General features: G+C 46.3%; 2 protein-coding genes across 3 annotated transcripts; one reads left to right on the top strand and one right to left on the bottom strand.

Annotated features, from left to right (window-relative positions):
* The first annotated feature begins 14 nt into the window (after positions 1–14).
* Positions 15–14026, top strand: pfas (phosphoribosylformylglycinamidine synthase). Its single transcript, XM_060067315.1, has 28 exons — positions 15–147; positions 913–1035; positions 1192–1327; positions 1683–1788; positions 2631–2829; positions 4245–4350; positions 4428–4568; positions 4816–4940; positions 5113–5241; positions 6049–6186; positions 6583–6711; positions 6802–6875; positions 7205–7361; positions 7777–7838; positions 7939–8100; positions 8916–9146; positions 9386–9616; positions 9902–10082; positions 10188–10271; positions 10452–10607; positions 10894–11013; positions 11103–11248; positions 11363–11570; positions 11694–11779; positions 12022–12136; positions 12237–12386; positions 12813–12953; positions 13172–14026. The coding sequence occupies exons 2-28, from the start codon at positions 915–917 to the stop codon at positions 13477–13479; spliced, it is 3942 nt and encodes a 1313-aa protein (XP_059923298.1). The 5' UTR covers positions 15–147; positions 913–914; the 3' UTR covers positions 13480–14026.
* A 631-nt stretch (positions 14027–14657) lies between these two features.
* Positions 14658–18002, bottom strand: si:dkey-183n20.15 (RING-HC_RNF170 domain-containing protein). Of its 2 annotated transcripts, none has more exons than XM_060067188.1 (6): positions 17870–18002; positions 17150–17237; positions 16754–16862; positions 15952–16025; positions 15604–15714; positions 14658–15041 (listed from the first exon to the last, which is right to left on the bottom strand). In XM_060067188.1, the coding sequence occupies exons 1-6, from the start codon at positions 17899–17901 to the stop codon at positions 14682–14684; spliced, it is 774 nt and encodes a 257-aa protein (XP_059923171.1). In that variant the 5' UTR covers positions 17902–18002; the 3' UTR covers positions 14658–14681. The 2 variants fall into 2 exon arrangements, with proteins under 2 accessions (XP_059923171.1, XP_059923170.1); XM_060067187.1 differs by having other exon boundaries at positions 17150–17249; positions 17870–18000.
* Between the last annotated feature and the right edge of the window lie 1869 nt (positions 18003–19871).

Here is a 19871-nt window from a genome sequence, read left to right as displayed (position 1 = left end):
CATCAGTTTAGCTATGCCAAACTGCGCATGCGTGCAATTACTTCCTTAGCGCACATGTGGGACACTCACCACCCGGGTCAACTGCTTTCCAACTTTGCAGATCCTTCCAGGGTTTGAGACGACTTTGTTTTGGGGTGAAAACACCGGGTAAGTGACATGGGGTTCATTCATTTTATTCTGCCGAATATTAGGAAGAAATTAGTTACTAAGACTGTATTGCAATTAGCCATTGCGTTCTCAATTCCTTTAATGAACAACCAGGTTAAAGTTTATTTTCTTCATTAGTCAACGATTTCAAATTAGTCAACATCGGATTCGGTATTGTTTACACACTAGTTCGTTACCTTTATTACCTTTTCACAAATGTTGCTGTAGTGTACAGTATTGGGTAGCACGCTAACTTAGCCCTTTTTAGCGGAAAGTTTATGCAATAGGCTCTCCACTCTTCTCCATGGATCATGGTAGCAAATTATAGACCCGTGCTGTATTTGCTTGTCTGGTGATGCAACATGCATACAATTTACATGAAAGTCGCAGATGCGTAGACTTCAAGTAAACTGGAACACCCTTTTAACCTAAGCATTTAGGTGATGCTTACGACTAATATTGGTAACACAAAAATAGTATTTTGATGACATTTTGATACCAGACCTAGTTAGTGTATTGCTGTAGTCTCCAGCAGTGTTGACCTGAGATGACAACGGTGATTAGTCACTACTATTTGCTGTCACTTGACTTCAACCTAACAATTGAAGATTGTCGGCATTTAATCTATACTCGTGTCTATACTACTATGCCTACTATATGCTATTCAGTTGAGTTTGTTTGAGGTCCGTTACGATCATGCTAAGATTCCTGCTTCTTATGTCAATTCCTTTAATTGTAATATTTGTTCTTTGTTTCAATTATCAGTTATGGCTGTGGTAAGATTCTATAGCAGAGAGGCTGTGAGGGGGCGGGCCTTACAGAGGGCTGCCCATCTCTACCCCAAGCTGTCAATAATCGGAGAAATTTGCTACAATGTGGAACTGACGGGTCAGTATTAAAAAAATTAAATCAGTCTAATCATGTTCATATGCTCAGACAATATAAAAAACAATATTTGCATATTTCAATATAAGACAACTACATATTCACTTATTGTATTCCAACTGTCTCTCACCAACACTACATGCAACTCTCTTTCTGTAGGCTGTGAGAGCCTCAGTGCAAAGGATAGGGAGGTTCTGCTGTGGCTCTTCCAGTCCCCCGTCCAGGCAGGACCGCTCTCGGAGAAGCCTTTCTTGACGGAGGAGAAGGGGCAGCGGTTGGTGGAGATTGGGCCCAGGTACCAAATCAAACCACAGTCACAAAATTGCCTGTGAACCCAAAATCTTGTCATTTTGATTATTAACATCTTGGTATGTCTTGATCTTGAACAGTATCTGTTAAGTACATATCAATGTGTACTAAAAAGAAGAGCCAAGAAGCGTTATCTTCACTCGAAAAGTATCAGGGATTCGGGCTGTGCGATACATGTTGGTTTTGCCATTTCATGTATTATGCTCCACAGTTTCCTCCAAAGTACGTGCGTCTAAAAGCCACAGTCTGAAGGACCGTCACGTCCACCGGAAGCAACATTCCCAGGGGCACAACCCCTCATTCAGCCTCTGACGTAGAGCACTGCTCCGTTTGCCCGGCAGGTTGAACTTCTCCACGGCGTGGTCCACCAACGCCGTGTCCATTTGCCAGAGTGTCGGCCTGGGGGCCGTCACACGGGTGGAGCCGTCTCGCCGACTCCTCATCAAGGTAGTAGACGAGCACCGCCACACCCACCCACAACGTTGTTTCAACGGGCGACTGTAGGGGTGAAGGATGTGGGGGAGGTAGCTGGTTTCATGCACACCTCCTTGTCTGCCTTTTTGGCCGCATTATCAACAAAACAAATCCAAGTTGTTGTTTTCTTTGGAAGCGAACTGGAAATATTGTAGCTGATAAGGTTCATGCATGTATACACAACATGCTTGCGCAGACACATGCAGGCGGTTGCAAATCCTAGCGAATAATAAATGGGTTTTGGAACTCTATTTGAATATATGAACTGCGGGCGGTGACTTGATGGAGATGGGGAGACTGTTCCACAGCCTAGGAGCTGCCTCAGAGAATCCCCTTTTAGCTTCCATCTAGACCGTGCAACGGACCGTAGCATTTGATCAAATGCCCTGGGGGCTCCTGTCTCCTTCCACAGCCCCACAGCTCCTGAGGCAGGCCTCATAGTCTCTCTGCCTTATCATTGAAGCGTTGGAATCCCGACTAGTCTCCTGCTCACTGATGCAGTGCCTGGCCTTATGTTCCCAGAAAACCATTGAGGCATTCGATGAACTTTAGATTCTTTTCATGTCGCTCTTCTCTCCTTAAAGGCTGCATTCCAGTGAAATAATATATAATTGGTGCCGGCACTTATTTGACCATTCAAACACAATTATGCGAATATTAAATATATCTGTCTCCCATATGATTTCTGAGATTATTACTACTGCAATATTAAATTTGAGTTAGTGTCTTATTAACATTACATTACATCGCTTATGTTTGTGTTTGTATAGATGGCTGCTTCAGCTGGTCTCTCTTTGTGCTCTCCTTTCCTCCAGCCACGGGACGGAGCGGGTCTGGATGACCTGGACGGAGAGGTGGAGCAGCTGATCGGGGGTCTGTACGACAGCATGACGGAGTGCCTCTACCAGCAGTCCATCAGCTCCTTCTCCGTTGATGCCAAACCCCAGGCGGTGTTTGAGGTGGACATCCTTGGCCAGGGACGGGCCGCCCTGCAGGAGGCCAACGATGACCTGGGTAGGTGTGTGTGTGTGTGTGTGTGTGTGTGTGTGTGTGTGTGTGTGTGTGTGTGGGTGTGGGTGTGGGTGTGTGTGGGTGTGTGGGTGTGTGTGATGTGTTTTTTTGAAAGCCTCTCTCTTTTCCTTTTCTTATGTCTTATGTCTTTTTCCTTTTCATAACAAACCATCACTCAACTAAACATAATCTCTACCCTGTTCTTGTCTTCCGTCAGTCCTGGGTGTGTGTAAGTGTGTGTTGTGTGTCACATGATCCAGTGCTTCACTAATGAAAGTCACAAGACGGGGCTAATGTTACTAATTATCTTTCACGTGTGTGGGTGTGAATGGATGGCTCTGTTTTTCAATTACTGACTTATTGAACTAAATTGAAACTGATTAGATGGCGTGAGTGTGTGCATCCGTCTGCTTTGTGCAAAATGTTTATTTTATACATTCTACTACTATGACCGTTTTGGTTTTATTTAATTTACTTTACCCCATTGATTGTTTTAGAGTTACAACTTCAAGCATCCAGTGTTGTTGATCACGTAGACACAATAAGACCGTATGATTCCAGACAGAGACATGAATGTTTTAAAGTGGCATGTCATGGGGTATCCCTGTATGTCTTTACTGGCTACAGAAGTGAATTCTTGTGTCTGCCGGTCTCAGGAATTAATTCGACTGAGCTAGAGTTTGGATTAAGGGTGGAATGAAGGATTCAACCAAGTGATCTGGCCTATATGGGAGTGTCGCTCTTTCTAATTAAAGCTTATATTCTCTGAAATCCACTTGGTAGTAGGGTGGCTACTACCCATGGCAGACGTTTATATGATGGCCATCATCAAACGTTTATATGATGGCCATTGTCAAAAGTTTATATGATGATCTTGGTCATACGTTTATATGATGGCCATGGTCAAACATTTATATGATGGCCTTGGTCAAAAGTTTGTCTGATGATCATTGTCAAACGTTTATATGGTGGCCATGGTCAAACATTTATATGATGGCCATGATCAAACGTTTATATGATGGCCATGGTCAAACGTTTATATGATGGCCATGGTCAAACGTTTATATGATGGCCATGGTCAAAAGTTTATATGATGGCTCAGGATAAACATTCATATGATGGCCCAGGACATATGGTCATATGTACGTGTTAAATGTCACAATCTGGAGTTGGCTTACCGATAATTTTACTGTACACTTTTTCACAGTGGAAAAAACTGTACAAGATCTAAAAAATGACAACAAAAAATGTAACGCATGTTTTTTAAGTTGTTTTCCAAATTTTCATGTGGATATCACGGACCAAGCACTAGTAACAAATATTTGTGAATTGGGGCACACACATTTTGAATCGTCTTCTGTGGGTTACAAATATGAAAATGCAACTCAAACATCCACAATCCCCTGTTTCTCACCCAGGTTTGGCCTTCGACTCCTGGGATCTCGACTTCTACACCGCCATGTTTCAGAGGGTGAAGCGCAACCCCACCAGCGTGGAGTGCTTCGACCTGGCCCAGTCCAACAGGTGAGTCTGTGCCCCATGTGCTTCTGTCTGGGATTTGGGGGATCCCTCTGGGAGAGCTAATGTGTTTGGTCTCCCAGTGAGCACAGCCGCCACTGGTTCTTCCGGGGTCGGATGGTGATCGATGGCCAGGAGCAGAAGGACACCCTGTTCAGCCTCATTATGGACACCCAGCGCCATAGCAATCAGAACAACGTCATCCAGTTCTGCGACAACAGCAGGTAGGAGCTTCATCGTCGAATCCCTGTGAGATGAGGGTCTTTGTTAACGAGTCTCTGTTACAATGTCCTGTTGTCATGGGGATAAATTGCATCCTCATAAATCACTGATTCATAATACATTTTTACGTGTGGGCCTATGAGTTCATCTGATCAGTGCACGATTAGTAATCACATTAGAGCAATCTTTTTGTTCTATTTATATCATTTTGGATGACAACATGTCTATTTACGTTGTTTGTGTGTGTAGTGGGATCAGCGGGAGAGAGGTGGAGTGTGTGTACCCCACCGACCCCTCCCAGGCCAGCCGGTACGAGACACGCCGCTCCCTGAGGCATGTCGTCTTCACCGCTGAGACCCACAACTTCCCTACCGGTCAGCGAGCACACACACCTAAAATACTACTACTCTCCTAAATATCAATACAATACATTATCGTAAAGCGGTGTTGAAGTTATTCTGCAGAGCGCATCTTGTTTCTGCATCGCTCGCCTGAGCCGTGGTTAAGTCTCTCCCCCCGTCCCCCCCGTCCCCCGTCCCCATCCAGGAGTCTCTCCGTTCAGCGGCGCCACCACAGGAACGGGCGGCCGGATCCGGGACGTTCAGAGTGTGGGGCGGGGCGGCCACGTCATCGCCGGCACGGCGGGATACTGCTTTGGAAACCTTCACATCCCAGGTGAAGCTTCAGACAATATAATTGATAAAGATTTGATATATCGGATGTAAAATGCAGTGTGAAGCTTTAGCCTGATATCAAGACAGCATTTTCAACTTATTTCATTCCGTTTCCATAAGGATCTGAGAAATGGAATTTAATGAAGTGGGCGGATCCGTGTGTGTGTGTGTGTGTGTTGATGTTTTTTTTGGGCACTTCTCGAGAGCAGGAAATAACCCAAGTTGTGAGCGAGCAAATAATAAAAATAGAACAGTATAACATTTCCGAAAACGGTGAAATGATTTTTTGTGCACCAGCAAATCTGAAATCAAACGTGTGGAAGTCCATTGGGTTTTATAAGAAGGAGGGAAATATCGACAAAAGCCTAGCTATTTGTAAATTGTGTAGGACAGCGATCAAGTCTATCAATAAACAAATAAATAGACGTGTAGTTCTAAATTGATACATTTATCTTCCATTTATTCCCCATGCCATAAAGAAACAAATATAGAAACCTAAGATTCCATGTTCCCTATACCATATACCTATTTGAAAGTAGGCATTGGCTCATTTATAGAAGTCTTATTTATGCAGGGGAAAATGAATGTGTTAACATTAAACAAATATAATCTCTATCTATCGGATTGAATCATATCTCATCAAATCGCACGGGACTGTTATAACATCGAATCGTTCCATGTTAAAAGGTATCGTCCCTGAATCGTATCGTTGCGCATGTATCTCGATACGTATCTGATCGTCCTACAAAGGAGAGATGCACATCCCTAATATATATGTGTGTTGTGTTGTTTTGTTCCACCTCCTCAGGCTACAGTCTTCCCTGGGAGAGTGAGGGGGAGGGCTGGGAGTACCCGCCCAGCTTCGCCCCCCCCCTGCAGGTGGCCATCGAGGCCAGCAACGGAGCGTCCGACTACGGCAACAAGTTCGGAGAGCCCGTCCTATCTGGTGAGTCGTCATCCCCTGGTTCCCACCCTTACCGATGTTATTTTAAAATGGATGCAAGTAATACTATGATTGTGGCCTTGCATGTTACAGCAGTGTGAAAGGTATTGGATACTATTCACAATCTCTGCAAGCTATCTGGAAGGGGGCAAAATAAGATCTTGTTAAAAAAGAAAAAGAGTACATTTACTACACTGCTGTATAGCATAGTGTCTTTGGTAAACGTGCCTGACCTCTCTCTGTGTCTCTGTCTGTCTCACACTGTCTCTGTCCCTCTGATTCTTTCTCTCTCTGTCTCTCTCGCCCTCACCGTCTCTCTGTGTCTCGGTCTCTCTATCCCTCTCCGTCTCTCACTCCTTCTCTGTGTCTCCGTCTCTCTGTCCGTCTCTCTCTGTGCAGGTTTCGCCCGTTCGTTCGGCATGCGTCTGGCCAGCGGGGAGCGCAGAGAGTGGATCAAGCCCATAATGTTCAGCGGCGGCCTGGGCGCCATGGAGGACACGCACATCAAGAAGGAGGCGGCGGAGGCCGGTGCGTTTCGTCTTCTCAAGCCATCGATTTCCGTGGCGATGAACTGGTAGGGGGTCGGTGTGTGACGCAGTGGACGCTCTTCTCTTCCAGGGATGGAGGTGGTGAAGATCGGGGGGCCGGTGTACCGGATCGGTGTGGGGGGAGGAGCGGCCTCCTCTGTGCAGGTACGCTCCCCGGCTCCGCCTCAGTCAGCGGTCAATAAGATTGCTATTGATCATTTTAAAAGGATTTATTGGTGTCGGAATTTTCCTTGAAAGAATAACTTATTCAAATTCGTATAGTATAATAGGGAAATGGGTAAGGTAAGTACGAGGATTTAGAGAAAATAATTCCACGGCCTACCGTAAAGATGTGTTCATTTTAGACCATTTTTTTTTAACATTTGTTATGTTGTCCCTCACATCCTAAATGCACTGTAACCTTTTGCCATTTGATGGAATTTCCTTACATAAAAAGGAAGTTATTGTGTGTTGTGTGTGCACCTCGTGTGAAGGTTCAAGGGGACAACTCCAGTGCTCGTGACCTGGGCGCGGTCCAGAGAGGCGACGCTGAGATGGAGCAGAAGATGAACCGGGCCCTGCGGGCCTGCCTGGAGAGGGGCCAGGGGAACCCTATCTGTAGCATCCACGACCAGGGCGCCGGAGGAAACGGTACATTGAAATATACAAGGTTGAGGCCCCCTGGGGCTACCATGCCAAGAATATATTTCCTTAGTCATAACATTGAGAATGATGTTTTAAAAATGTCGAATGGAATGAATTCCAACAGCGATAGGAATTCTAATAATATTAATATAACGTCAATATTTATAAAAAGATCTATACATTTTTGATGATTTACGATCTGTAAGGATTACACAGTCAATACAGTATCTCATGATGATGCATTTAGAAATGCCATCGGGTTAGGAACTGTTTAATAATAAATAAATTATAACCGCATTGCAAACTAGACGCGCAAAGTCAAATCCCAATTCCGAAAACGGACAGAAAATAATTGTCTGTTCATGCGTCCAAATGAAGAAATCTGAAATCAACAATAAAAAATAGAACAAAACTCTTTCAGGTAACGTGCTCAAGGAGCTGAGTGAGCCTGCAGGAGCCATCATCTACTCCAGTCGCTTCAAGGTAAGTCCCCCAAGACAGCCACGAGTCAAAACAGCCTCTTTAATTAGCATGCCTGGTCCTCGATGAACTCGCGCCTCCGGTCGCCCCTGTTCCCCTGCAGAAGGGGGACCCCACCCTGAGTGTCCTGGAGCTCTGGGGGGCCGAGTACCAGGAGAGCAACGCCCTGCTGCTCCGCCCAGGGGACCGGCCCTTCCTGGAGACGGTGTGTCGGAGGGAGAAGTGTCCCGTGGACTTTGTAGGGAACATCACTGGAGACGGAAAGGTTTGTTTGTGTGTGTGTGTGTGTGTGCGTTCAGTCTTTTATTACTTATTATTAACTGTTTAAATACGGCTGCATAGGTTATTTAAGTTCGTTAAATATATTTTTTGTGCATCACTTGAAGGGTTACCGTCACGCTTGGCTTTTTTCGAATATAGGACGGTGACATTTTTGTCACACTTTGCATGAAGCACTTCTCTGCCATAGTCTAAAAGTAGAGTGTGTGACTACTCCCTTTTTAAATCAGATGGCCTTAATAAGACCGGCGCAAATTGTGGCAGAACGCTATGACATCAATCTTTATTTCATAGATCCATTTCATATCAGCCTGTACAGTGCATGTTAAGACCCTGACATGTCATCTGGTGGTTATACATGTGACTGGTTGCCTCGCCGGGGTCCCTCTGGTCATATGTGACCTCTCGTACATAAAGCAGGGGGAGGGATGGCCTCCGTGGCGAAGGCCCGGCCCGTTGATCATACTCCACAGATGGCAAGGAGACTGCGCTTGGCTCGCCATGAAAGAGAATTCACTTTAGATCTGACACCTTTTTTTGCGGGGTAGCGTTAAGGAAGGTTGGAGCATGTTGCTTGAGTGTTCCAACCTTGATAGTGTCTGTGAATACAGTGGTTTGATTCAACAAAGCGTATCATCATTACCTTACATCAACCCTAACCCCATCTGTTGTTATGAGACTTTTTATTTTCTTTCTCCTGAAATGAACTCAAACGCAAAACTCAAACTTTTTTTGTTGTTAATTCCATGTCAAAGTGTCTGCGTCGAACTCAACACCCCATGTGTACGTGCATCATGGCAGATCGTTCTGGTGGACGAGGAGGGTGGGGATGCAGCCAGCAGGGGGCGCTGTCCCGTGGACCTGCAGCTGGAGTGGGTCCTGGGCAAGATGCCCCAGAAGGAGTTTGTGATGGAGCGAGTGGCCCCGGCCCTCCAGCCCCTGGTCCTGCCCCCTGGGCTGACGGTCCGCGATGCCCTGGACCGGGTCCTTCGACTGCCCTCCGTAGCCTCCAAGCGCTACCTGACCAACAAGGTCCTTGTTTGTTTGTTTGGTTTGTCCTCGTATGTCTCCTAGATCAATTTAGCCGGTGTACAAGCAATGAATACGATTAGTCATGACATTCTTTAGCTCTCTTTCTCGCTCTCTGTCTCATTTAGTCTCTTGTTCTTTCTTTCTCCCTATCACTGTCTCTCTATTTCTGTCTGTCTCTTTGTCTCTGTGTCGCTCATGCTCCCTCTCTCTCTCTGTCTCCCTCCTCTCCCTGTCTTCAGGTAGACCGCTCGGTGACTGGACTGGTTGCCCAGCAACAGTGCGTCGGTCCACTGCACACCCCGTTGGCTGACGTCGCCGTTGTCGCTCTGTCTCCGTTCGGCCTGGAGGGGGCGGCGACTGCCATTGGAGAGCAGCCAATCAAGGGCCTAGTCTCGCCGGAGGCGGGGGCTCGCATGGCTGTGGGAGAGGCTCTGACCAATCTGGTATTTGCCAAAGTCACAGAACTGAAGGTGAGCAGGGGAGTGAACAGGCCCAAGTTTATGAATTCATAAACCCGAAAGCTGTTTCTAGCAAATAAAAAAGAAGTCAATAGTCAAATAATTTGATATTTAATCCAAGGACTGACATTTAGAGGCTTTATCTGCAAGATCTCTGGTGTATTACATAAAACAGTTGATGGAAGCATAGCTTTTAGAAAGGCTTTTCGTGTTCCAAAAGGTGTTGGTTTTGATTATGAACAGCGAGTCGGCTTGTTAACATGTCTTCCCGGCGGTGTTCGCCATGTGATTTTAAAGGATGTGAAGTGTAGCGGGAACTGGATGTGGGCTGCCAAGCTTCCCGGGGAGGGCTCCACGCTGTGGGACGCCTGCCAGGCCATGTGTCAGGTCATGGGCCAGCTGGGGGTGGCTGTTGACGGGGGCAAGGATTCTCTCAGCATGGCTGCCAGGGTCGGCAAGGAGACGGTCAAAGCACCGGGTACGTCCTAGGGCGGTGTGTTTGTTTGTGCAATGATCTATATGTCGGAGAGCAAGTGTTTGGAAAGGCTTTTATATCAGACGTCTCTCTACTGTTTAATATCAGGGGCTCTGGTCATCTCCGCCTACGCCGTGTGTCCTGACATCACGGCCACAGTCACTCCCGATCTAGAGGATCCAGATGGAAAAGGTCAGTCTCTCCCTCGCCCTCGCTTGTCTTTTTCTGTCTCTGTCTCTTTCTGCGCTCTGTGTCCGGGCCTGTGGGCTCTCTCTCTCTCTCTACAGTAAACGGATGATTATGTACAAAGTGGACGCTGGATTTGCCCCCTTGTCTCCCACGCCGTGCCGACTCTTGGTCCTGTGGCTCCAGGTGTTCTGCTGTGGGTGCCAGTCATGGCCGGCCAGCATCGTCTGGGAGGCTCTGCCCTGGCTCAGTGCTACAGCCAGCTGGGTGACTGCTCCCCCGACCTGGACCTGCCCGAGCTCCTCTCCGCCTGCTTCAACGCCACACAGACGCTGATTCAAGGTCGGCAAGGGGGTTTCAAGGTCACTGCTACTCAAGTCGGTCCTTTTTTTTTTTTCATTCAGAGTCAGTTTAAAATGGGCTGCCCAAACAATGTACATAAAATGAATAGTTACTGCACATGATCGGGCTTGTATGTATGTAATGTATGTATGTATGTCGCTTTATTCACATTTATTATCCCCATGCTAGTGCTCCCATCCTCTTAACTATCACACCCCCCGCTGGTGATGGAAGTCTGAGTGCAGCTGATGAGTGGATTTCTTCTATTCAATACATTTTGTGGCAGATCGTCTTCTGAGCGCGGGGCATGACATCAGCGACGGCGGCCTCATCACCTGCTTGTTGGAGATGGCGTTCGCTGGGAACCGCGGGCTGGACGTGGACTTCACCTCCGCTGGTGTCGGAGGTGGGTGTGTTCCCAAAAGTGTAACATGTTGTATTTTTTTTTTAACTCCAACCTGATGCATATGTTTATCCTGTGTGCTCTCCGCGTAGCCTTGGAGTTGCTGTTCAGCGAGGAGCTGGGTCTGGTTCTGGAGGTGTCGCAGGTGGATCTGCAGGCAGTGTGTCAGCGGTACTCCGACGCAGGGCTTCACTGCCACCACATCGGCAGAACCTGTGGTTTCGGACCAGAAGCTAAAGTAGGATTTTAAGGACATCAACATCATGGCCCATTTGAACATACGCTTGAGATGGAAAGAACATGAACAAAAAACGAAAGTCATGATTTCCTACTTCTTTTTGCCACCTTACAGGTCAGCGTTCGTGTTGATGGAAAGGAGGTACTGAACGACAAGCTTCCGGATCTCAGAGCCTTGTGGGAAGAAACAAGTTTCCAACTGGAGCGTCTTCAGACCAATGAGCGCTGTGCTCGGCAAGAAGAGGAGGGGCTAAGCAAGCGGACACAGCCCTTCTTCAAACTGAACTTTGACCCCTCTGAAAGGCCCACCATCAGCCACCTCTGTAAGATCGTACACGCATTCTAAAATCCTTCCATTTGGGCAATATGTCATGACAAATTCACAGTAAATAACTCTGTGTCCGAGCTGTAACAGTTGGTGTTTGTGTGTGTGGGGGTGTGTCCAGGTCAGCCCCGGGTGGCAGTGGTTCGAGAGGAGGGCAGTAATGGAGACCGAGAAATGGCAGTATCTCTGCATATGGCAGGCTTTGAGGTAGACACACCGCAGATGCAGCACTTTTAAATTCCACTACTTGCCTAATGTGCAGTATTTGTAAATGGGGCTATTTGTCCTAAAGCACTTTTTGGTTTTAGTTTCGGCTATGCATTAAGTAGTGTTTAGATATTTCAGAGGCTCTGTAAATAAGTCTGAACTGTTGTAAGCTGGCGGCCCAAAGGGGATCGATGGTAGCTCAGTTCAGTCTCCTCTAAAAGCGCCGACATTTGGGTGTGCAGGTCTGGGACGTGAACATGCAGGACCTGTGTTCTGGTTCCCTGAGCCTGGAGCCCTTCAAAGCCGTGGTGTTCGTCGGCGGGTTCAGCTACGCCGACGTCTTGGGCTCGGCAAAGGGTACGATTGCATACGGAGACCGCACGCACACACACACATGCAGGCATACAGAAATGGTCTACCAGGAACGGCCCCGATACGTCTGATGTGTGATCCCCAGGCTGGGCCGCCACGGTGGCCTACAACCCGCGGGCCAAGGCGGAGTTTGAGCGGTTCCGCAGCCGGCCAGACACGCTGAGCCTAGGGGTGTGCAACGGCTGCCAGCTGCTCGCCCTGCTGGGCTGGGTCGGAGAGGGGAAAGACGGGACAGGTGAGGCAGCTACAGAGGAAAGTACAGCAGTGGGTTCTGTGGTTAGAATGAATAGAGCATTCTGCTTTTATAATTCATTAAGGTGGACCCCTTCTAACTTGGCTGGTAGAGCATGGCATTTACTCTGCCAGTGTTGGGGGGGTTCTATTCCTGCAAGGGCTACACATGCTTTCAATGAATGGCACTGCTTTTAAGAGTCATTTGTGGTGAACGAATGTTATACGTTGTAACATTATAGGCTAAATGTTATTATAGTATGCGCTCAGAAATGTGTTACATTATCGACTGGGGTTTACACATTATTGCTATTGGTTTAATTACAACTAGAGGTTGAGCGTGGGAAAACTCTAGTTTATATAAAAACAGTCGGTCAACGGATAACACATTTAAATGTGTGCCTTGTGGTTCTGTGCGTCGCTCCCCCAGGCTCCGAGGTGGTGCTGACCCACAACACCTCGGGGAGGTTCGAGTCCCGCTTCGTCAGCGTGGGGATCCAGGCCTCCCCCTCCGTCTGGCTGAAGGGCATGGAGGGGTCCGCCCTGGGAGTCTGGGTCGCGCACGGCGAAGGTAGCGCACACGCCGTCGTACACACGCACACACGTTCATTCATACCGAGCAGAGATGGGTCGGCAGGAGGACGGCTGTCCAGGGCTCTAGGGTCCCGGCTAGGCAATGACTAGCTGCTGACTCATCCGGTGGAGTTCAGAGGTCGTGGAGTTCAGAGGTCGTGATTGCTGTAGATTCTCTTGTCTTACCTCCTGTCTGCGTCTGCGTCTGTGCGTCAGGTCTGATGCAGTTCTCCTCGCCCGAGGCCCAGAGCCAGGTCATCTCGGGCGGGCTGGCCCCGCTGCGTTACCTTGACGACGGGGGCGCGCCCACGGAGGAGTACCCCCTGAACCCCAACGGCTCGCCCCAGGGCCTGGCGGGGCTGTGCTCCCGGGACGGGAGGCACCTCACCATGATGCCCCACCCCGAGCGCTGCACCCTCGGCTGGCAGTGGCCCTGGGCCCCCCGGGACCTCCGCGCCTCCCTCAGCCCATCGCCATGGCTACGCATGTTCACCAATGCCGCAGCCTGGTGCGGTAGCAGCTAAGCGCGCGCGGTGCCTGGAGCGTTGGTAGGGGTGTCGGGTGGTACCGTCGGCGTATCGGCTGAGGGCACTGGTTTGTTCACCTTTATTCACAGAGGGACGAGTGCTCCAGTGGTCCCAGAGAAGCGTTACGTCACATGCTCAGTGTTATGGATATGCATGCCACAGATATCGTGTTGCATACAAATATTTTTTTTTGTTTTGGGTTGGTCATCTGTTGCATTTCACTGTCTTGTAAACGGTTGATGGTCTAAAAGTCAAGATGTGTAAAATTGATGCTGACTACTGTTACTTTGCTAAACTTTTAGCTTTCTCATAGCATTATTTAATAATGCCTATCTGTGCCACAAGTAATTTCATAAATAATGGATGGTTAGTCGTTTTCTTTTCTGTTTCTATTCCTGTTACTTACACATTCCAAAAGTTGTTGTTGAAAAGACACAGCTGATATGGCCGTGCTATTAACAGCCTACAGTCTATGTCTCTGTCCCTTGATGAATGTGATTGGTTATCAACCATGCCGGTCAATAAATGAATCAATAAATATGAATTGTCTCGTAACAAGATAATAAATTGTCTTTAATACTGAACATAAAGTAACAAAAGTTTTACATGACACACTTCATCTGCAATATTTATACCCTGATTAGTTTTTTGGGGTTGTGTTTTTAATAACTAATAAGTCTTGACTCAAGATAACTACAGAAGAAGTTTGAATTGCTTGTCAACCTGAGGATTTTTTTGTTCAAGGCTTAAAATATGAATACTGAAATAATGATAGTAGATTCATGTATGGCTGTGCACCAGGGTTGTATGACTGTAGCATGTGACCTAAGTAGTTAACAGTAGGTCTGTATGGCCAACATGTACTGAATATTGTGTTAAATGTGTTATCCCAATATATACACATTTTGTTGAGACATTTCAACCCATGGAAGCAGATTTTTGATTGATTTCAAGTATTGCATTGGATTAAAATAGTCATAAATATAGTAATATGGGAACTGTCCCTTGAATTATAATATTTAGGCTATTTCCTGATTCTAGCTGATAAACAGCGTAATAAATAAAATGTTACTGACGTGTGTTAATACTGTAAGAAAGCCAATATGTATTGATCGACTCGTGAACTACAAGCAATGGTGGTGGTGACTTAAATATGTGTAACTAATATTTAGGTATTACCAACGTGCTTTTTTTTTTTTTCATAGTAGGCCTACTACATGCGTTGCTAACGCGCTCACCGAACCGCTTCGTTCGAGTTCCATCTGCTGGTGGATGTTGATAATGCAGATTAGTAGCAGAACGACCACCACTAGGTCATCCAGGACACCAAGCAGTACGCAGAGAGACTGGTTCATCCCTAGCGTAACCGATGATGATGATGATGATGAAGATGATGATGAAGAGACAGTGTCCAGGGGATGGGACGAGAAGGACACGAGGGCGCCCAAACAGCACAGCGCCACCCGGAAGAAAAAGAGCCACAAGAGACCCCCTACAGCTGTCAGGCCGCGTGCTAACAGCTGCAGGAATAGCAGCGCGTCCCACAGGTCATCCATTACCTGGGATGTGCACAACAGTAAGCAATGTGGCATTGACACGCGCAGCCTATATTTTATCAGTAATGGGGTTTGTGTGTGTGTGTGTGTGTGTGTGTGTGTGCGTGCGCGCGCGTGCGTGCGTGCGTGTCTTTATGGAGGCAGTTAGACAGGACAATGTTATTAAGTTTTCCTATCCTGCTTAAAAATAACACATTTTGTATAAGCTTAACAATAATTCATGGTCATTGCAAAAAGTTAATAATAAAGCCCACCATTTCTGTCAATTAATGAAATCAGGTTTTGCAATCAAACGGAACATTAGGTGTTGTCTTTTTGAAATATAAAGAGCTCTAATTTTCCCAACAGGTGTACTCCAAAAACAGGTGTTATTCAAGGACTGGCTCAATTCAAATCCACCTCGCCTGACACCTTAATACAATCAGGTGAATTACGTGAGCATGTGTATTCAATGGTGACCCAGAAAACAACCACTGGTGGGAGGAGCCGCTGAAGAAAAGGGTGTGTGTGGGATATTGAGTGTCATTAGTGTACTTTGTGTAGTTGTGAGTGTATTATTTGTGACCTTTCTAGGAGCTCCTGAATAGAGCCTGTTGTAGTCGTTGATGTCCACCTCCACTTCCTTTGACCTCCGGTCTGAACGGCTGTCACTGAAGAGATGGCTCAGCACGTTGACCTGAAAATCATGACTGTTGTTAACACTTGGTGTTGTACTGTTACTGTGTCTTGTTATTTGACGTGATACCGCAGTGTGTGGTTTGTATACCTCTTGTCTAGATTAACATGATGTTACGCAGTGCGTGGTTTATATACTACTTGTCTACAGTTTAACATGATGTCACGCAGTGTGTGATTTATATACCTCTTGTCTTTAGTTGAAGATGATGTCACGCAGTGCGTGTGGTTTATATACCTCTTGTCGACAGACAGGGCAGCTGATGGCGCTGAGCCACGACCCGTATCTCCAGTAGTCAATCAGACAAGGTGCTGCAGAAAGAAACAAGACCAACAGTCTTATGATATGTACACTTCCCCATGAGGCATATGTTGAACCTGTCGGGCTGCCTCTCTTTGTCTGTCTGTCTGTCTGTCTGTCTGTCTGTCTGTCTGTCTGTCTGTCTGTCTGTCTACTCAGGTGTCTGTCTGTCTACTCAGGTGTCTGTCTGTCTGTATTTATGTTTATTTGTCTGGTTTCCACTAATCCACTAATGGTGGAACACGATGGATCCCATTTTATGATGGACTTATCAGGTTATTAGTTGTGTAGTCTGATTGTCTGGAAGGGTTATCCTGTGGCAACAAATGAGGATTAAAGTTGAGACAGGGGTTAGTGTGGGGCAAGTGTGGGGCATGATGGACCAGAAGTAGAGTAGTCAATGTTTGTTTTTAGTGGAATCATGAATGCTGAGGACTAAGGGAATTTTGCAGTGGTCGTTCCGTCACCGGTGTGCATCACCTTAAAAGGCTCATGTAGGAAGAAACACCATTTTGCACCGTGTACAATAATACAAATGAAAGGTCATTAATAAAACAACCTTTCATAAGTAACGCGTTGTTAACTTTTAGATGGGACCAAAAGTTAGAGTCCAGAAGACGTTCCCCTGTGCTCAAGTCACATGTCAACCAGTGTACTGATTATTCAATAATTCACAGATCAATGATCAATGATGACCCCTGACTTGTGTGTGCGTCTGTGTGTGTGCAATTTCCATTACCACAGAACAGATGGCCACAGTTTGTGGAGACGGGGAAGTTTGCGGTCTGCAGACACACTGGACAGTGACTATCTCTGTGGCCAATCGATGTACAGTGTCTAGAAGATTCCTGCAGAGTAGTGATCGAAGGAACACCAAAGCCTTCATAGATTAATATCCAAAAGAGAGAGGATAGGAAGATCGTACCGCCACAGAGTCCAATAGAGTCTATAAGCATTGCACGCTCCTGATGCCTTCACAAATACAAACCCCAAGCCTGGAGAACAGCTTTTATCAATAAATAAATGGCTAACATGATCTTTGAAGTTTGAACCTTGACCAAGAGTGACCAAACTGCTGGAACATCTAAAGCCCCATGCAGCATGCTGATGAGAAGTTTGAGGGAGAGGTCCTCACCTCGGGGCTCTTCATGGGACCAGGGGGGGCCGACTGGCTGCTTCTCTGTGATCCTGCGCCGGCCTCCCCCGTAGGAACCCCAGGGGGGCTGGCATCTCGGCTGTACCATCACATGACATGTAAAAAGAATACAGGGCAACTGATATTGACCCTGGTGGTGGCTGAAACGCAGCATGGGTCATGGGTTTATCCAAAGTGATCAGATAAAGGCAACACCGCACACAAAACTGCAAGATAAGATTTGGCGGCAGATTTTCTGGATGGCTGCAGATGTCGATGGCTTAAGGACATGACATGTTACTCCCTACCAATAAGATCATACTAGTCATAGTATATAAGTGGTATTGACTTTTTAGTCTATCAATGAGACATGTTTTGACAGTAAACTTGCAAACAAATGTATATTGCTTCTTATATTTCCCATGCACATAATAATTGGCTCATTGGGCATTTAGGATGACTTTAGGGTTTGCCACATACACTCAATCAATTATCATTCATCATACATTCATACAGTATAGTCTATTCATTTATTTTAACTAATTTCTCCCATGTTCATCAGTGGATTCCCTCAACCAACCATATCCTCATCTCAATATATGAGATTATTTATCACTTGCACAGGGATAAATACCCCCAGTACTACACAGTCAGTGACATCGTTCCAAGATCAGCCACACTGCAGCTAGTAAACACACACCATGGGTGGCTTTGACTCACCCGGGCTGAGAGCCGTTGCACCTGCGGTCCATCGCAGGTCAGAAGGGGCGAAGGACAGAGTTGAGCGTGGCCCCTCTAGTAGGAAGTAAGGTGCTCCAGTGACAGCAGGTATATAAACCACACAGCAGTCACTCAGTCAAATACACTTGGCTGGTTAATGATCAACCCAGTACCTCCATCGTGCGCCTGTCTCTAAACAGAAGGGGGGGGGGATTGTTTGGAATATTCTTGGATACTGTGGTAAAATACTGTCATCAACAAATGGGCTGTGCTGTTAATGTATTTTTTCTTGACGCTTGTGATCCAAACGTTTGGTTATTATTTATTTATATTATCTTTGTGTCCTGTGTCTTTAAGAACACAGGAAAAAATGGTCTGAAGAAGAGAGGGAATTAAACCTGTCACCTCAGGGCCTATTGCTGACGTGGTTAGTGGCCACCTCGCCGCTCCTGAATCAAGCTATATTGGTCATGTGACACACACGGTCAACAGGCACTTCAAAGACCTGGCCCACTCGCCGTCTCAGTAGGAAAACCCTGACCTTGACAATGATTCACCCTGAATTGAATCTCCTGTAAGCCCTCCCTGCCTGTCTACACTCTGCCTTAATGGTCACGTATTGGTTTTGAAACACAGTAGTCACCGAACTAGACCCATGCGAGGCCACATGGGTTTGTGTCAGACGTTGATTGTTAAAGACACAATGGGATCGAGTTAATTAGAGCTGATGTTTTACAAATCAATCTGGCATGGGATATTGGTAAAGATAATGCACTATGAACTGAAAGGGCAAACCTTAATTTCCGTCACATTTTCTAATCTTGAGGACGTGCTTTTTATTCAGAATGCTTATTAAGATGACTCCATATAACAAGAACAATAAATGAATTGATGTATTAATAATTATTCCATTGAAAAACTTTGTTCTTCTGAAAGAGGATTTGAACAACTTCACTCATTGGATTTCTGTGTCAATCTGCCCTTATTTTCGACGCATGACAATGCAGCACTATTTTTAGACGTCTATGTTTTCGCCGGATACCCAGGCTAATATTTACGCAGTCCAGGATGCTCACTGATGCAACGTATTTCGTATCTCCAGATCAAAACGAAGGCCTTGTGATCATTGGTGGTCTGGAAGCTAAAAATAGCAACCATCGATCAGCCAGGGACCAGGCCTCATCAAATCGACTGGGCCTGCGAGTGGCATGGAGGACATAACACCCCAGCACACTTCCAACAGGCCAGTTTCTCCTAACTAGTGGCCTTATGAGATGGCCTCTCTGGTGGCTTGGTCGTGGTGAGAAATGGGCAAATTCTAATCCTTGTCCCATGAGGCACCAAACCATTATCATGTCAAAGTGGTGTGGCCACTACACAAACACACTCACACACAGTCCCTTGCCCCCTCCACACTAAGGGAAGGAATTACATTGTAGTGAAGTAAAGTGTAACACAAGTTGCTGTCTCTCTCTTTTTTTCCTCTCTTTCACTCATTCACACACACACACACACACACACACACACACACACACACACACACACACACACACACACACACACACACACACACACACACACACACACACACACACATTGTCACACTTTTTTGGGGGGACAGGCTCCCTCCACCTCGCTATTCAACTGGGGAAATAATTTGGCTTCTTGTACATGATCAAAACCAGCATTTCAAGGATTAGCAGAAAGATGGTAATTGAAGCAGTCTTGGATTTTGGAGGTAGGTATCCTAGTATCTCAGAAATTATGAATCACGTTTTTCCATGGAAATGAATGCAGTTAAAATCCTGTTTCCAACTTCTGTAAAATACTTTTAGTTATCAATTTCGGGTTAACCTATTTAAATTAGAAACATATTTTAGATACTTTCAATAACTATGAATTTGTATCAACTGCAACAGCCTGTTAAATTGCATAGCATTAAAAAAAAATCTTTTTTCTCTTGCTTATCTCACAGCACGGTGCAGTTGGTTATACGGCTAAT

This window comes from Gadus macrocephalus, chromosome 12 (assembly GCF_031168955.1).
Source record: "Gadus macrocephalus chromosome 12, ASM3116895v1".
Lineage (NCBI taxonomy): Eukaryota > Metazoa > Chordata > Actinopteri > Gadiformes > Gadidae > Gadus > Gadus macrocephalus.
Note: the sequence above shows the minus strand (reverse complement) of the source record. Positions and strands in the feature narration are given on the sequence as shown.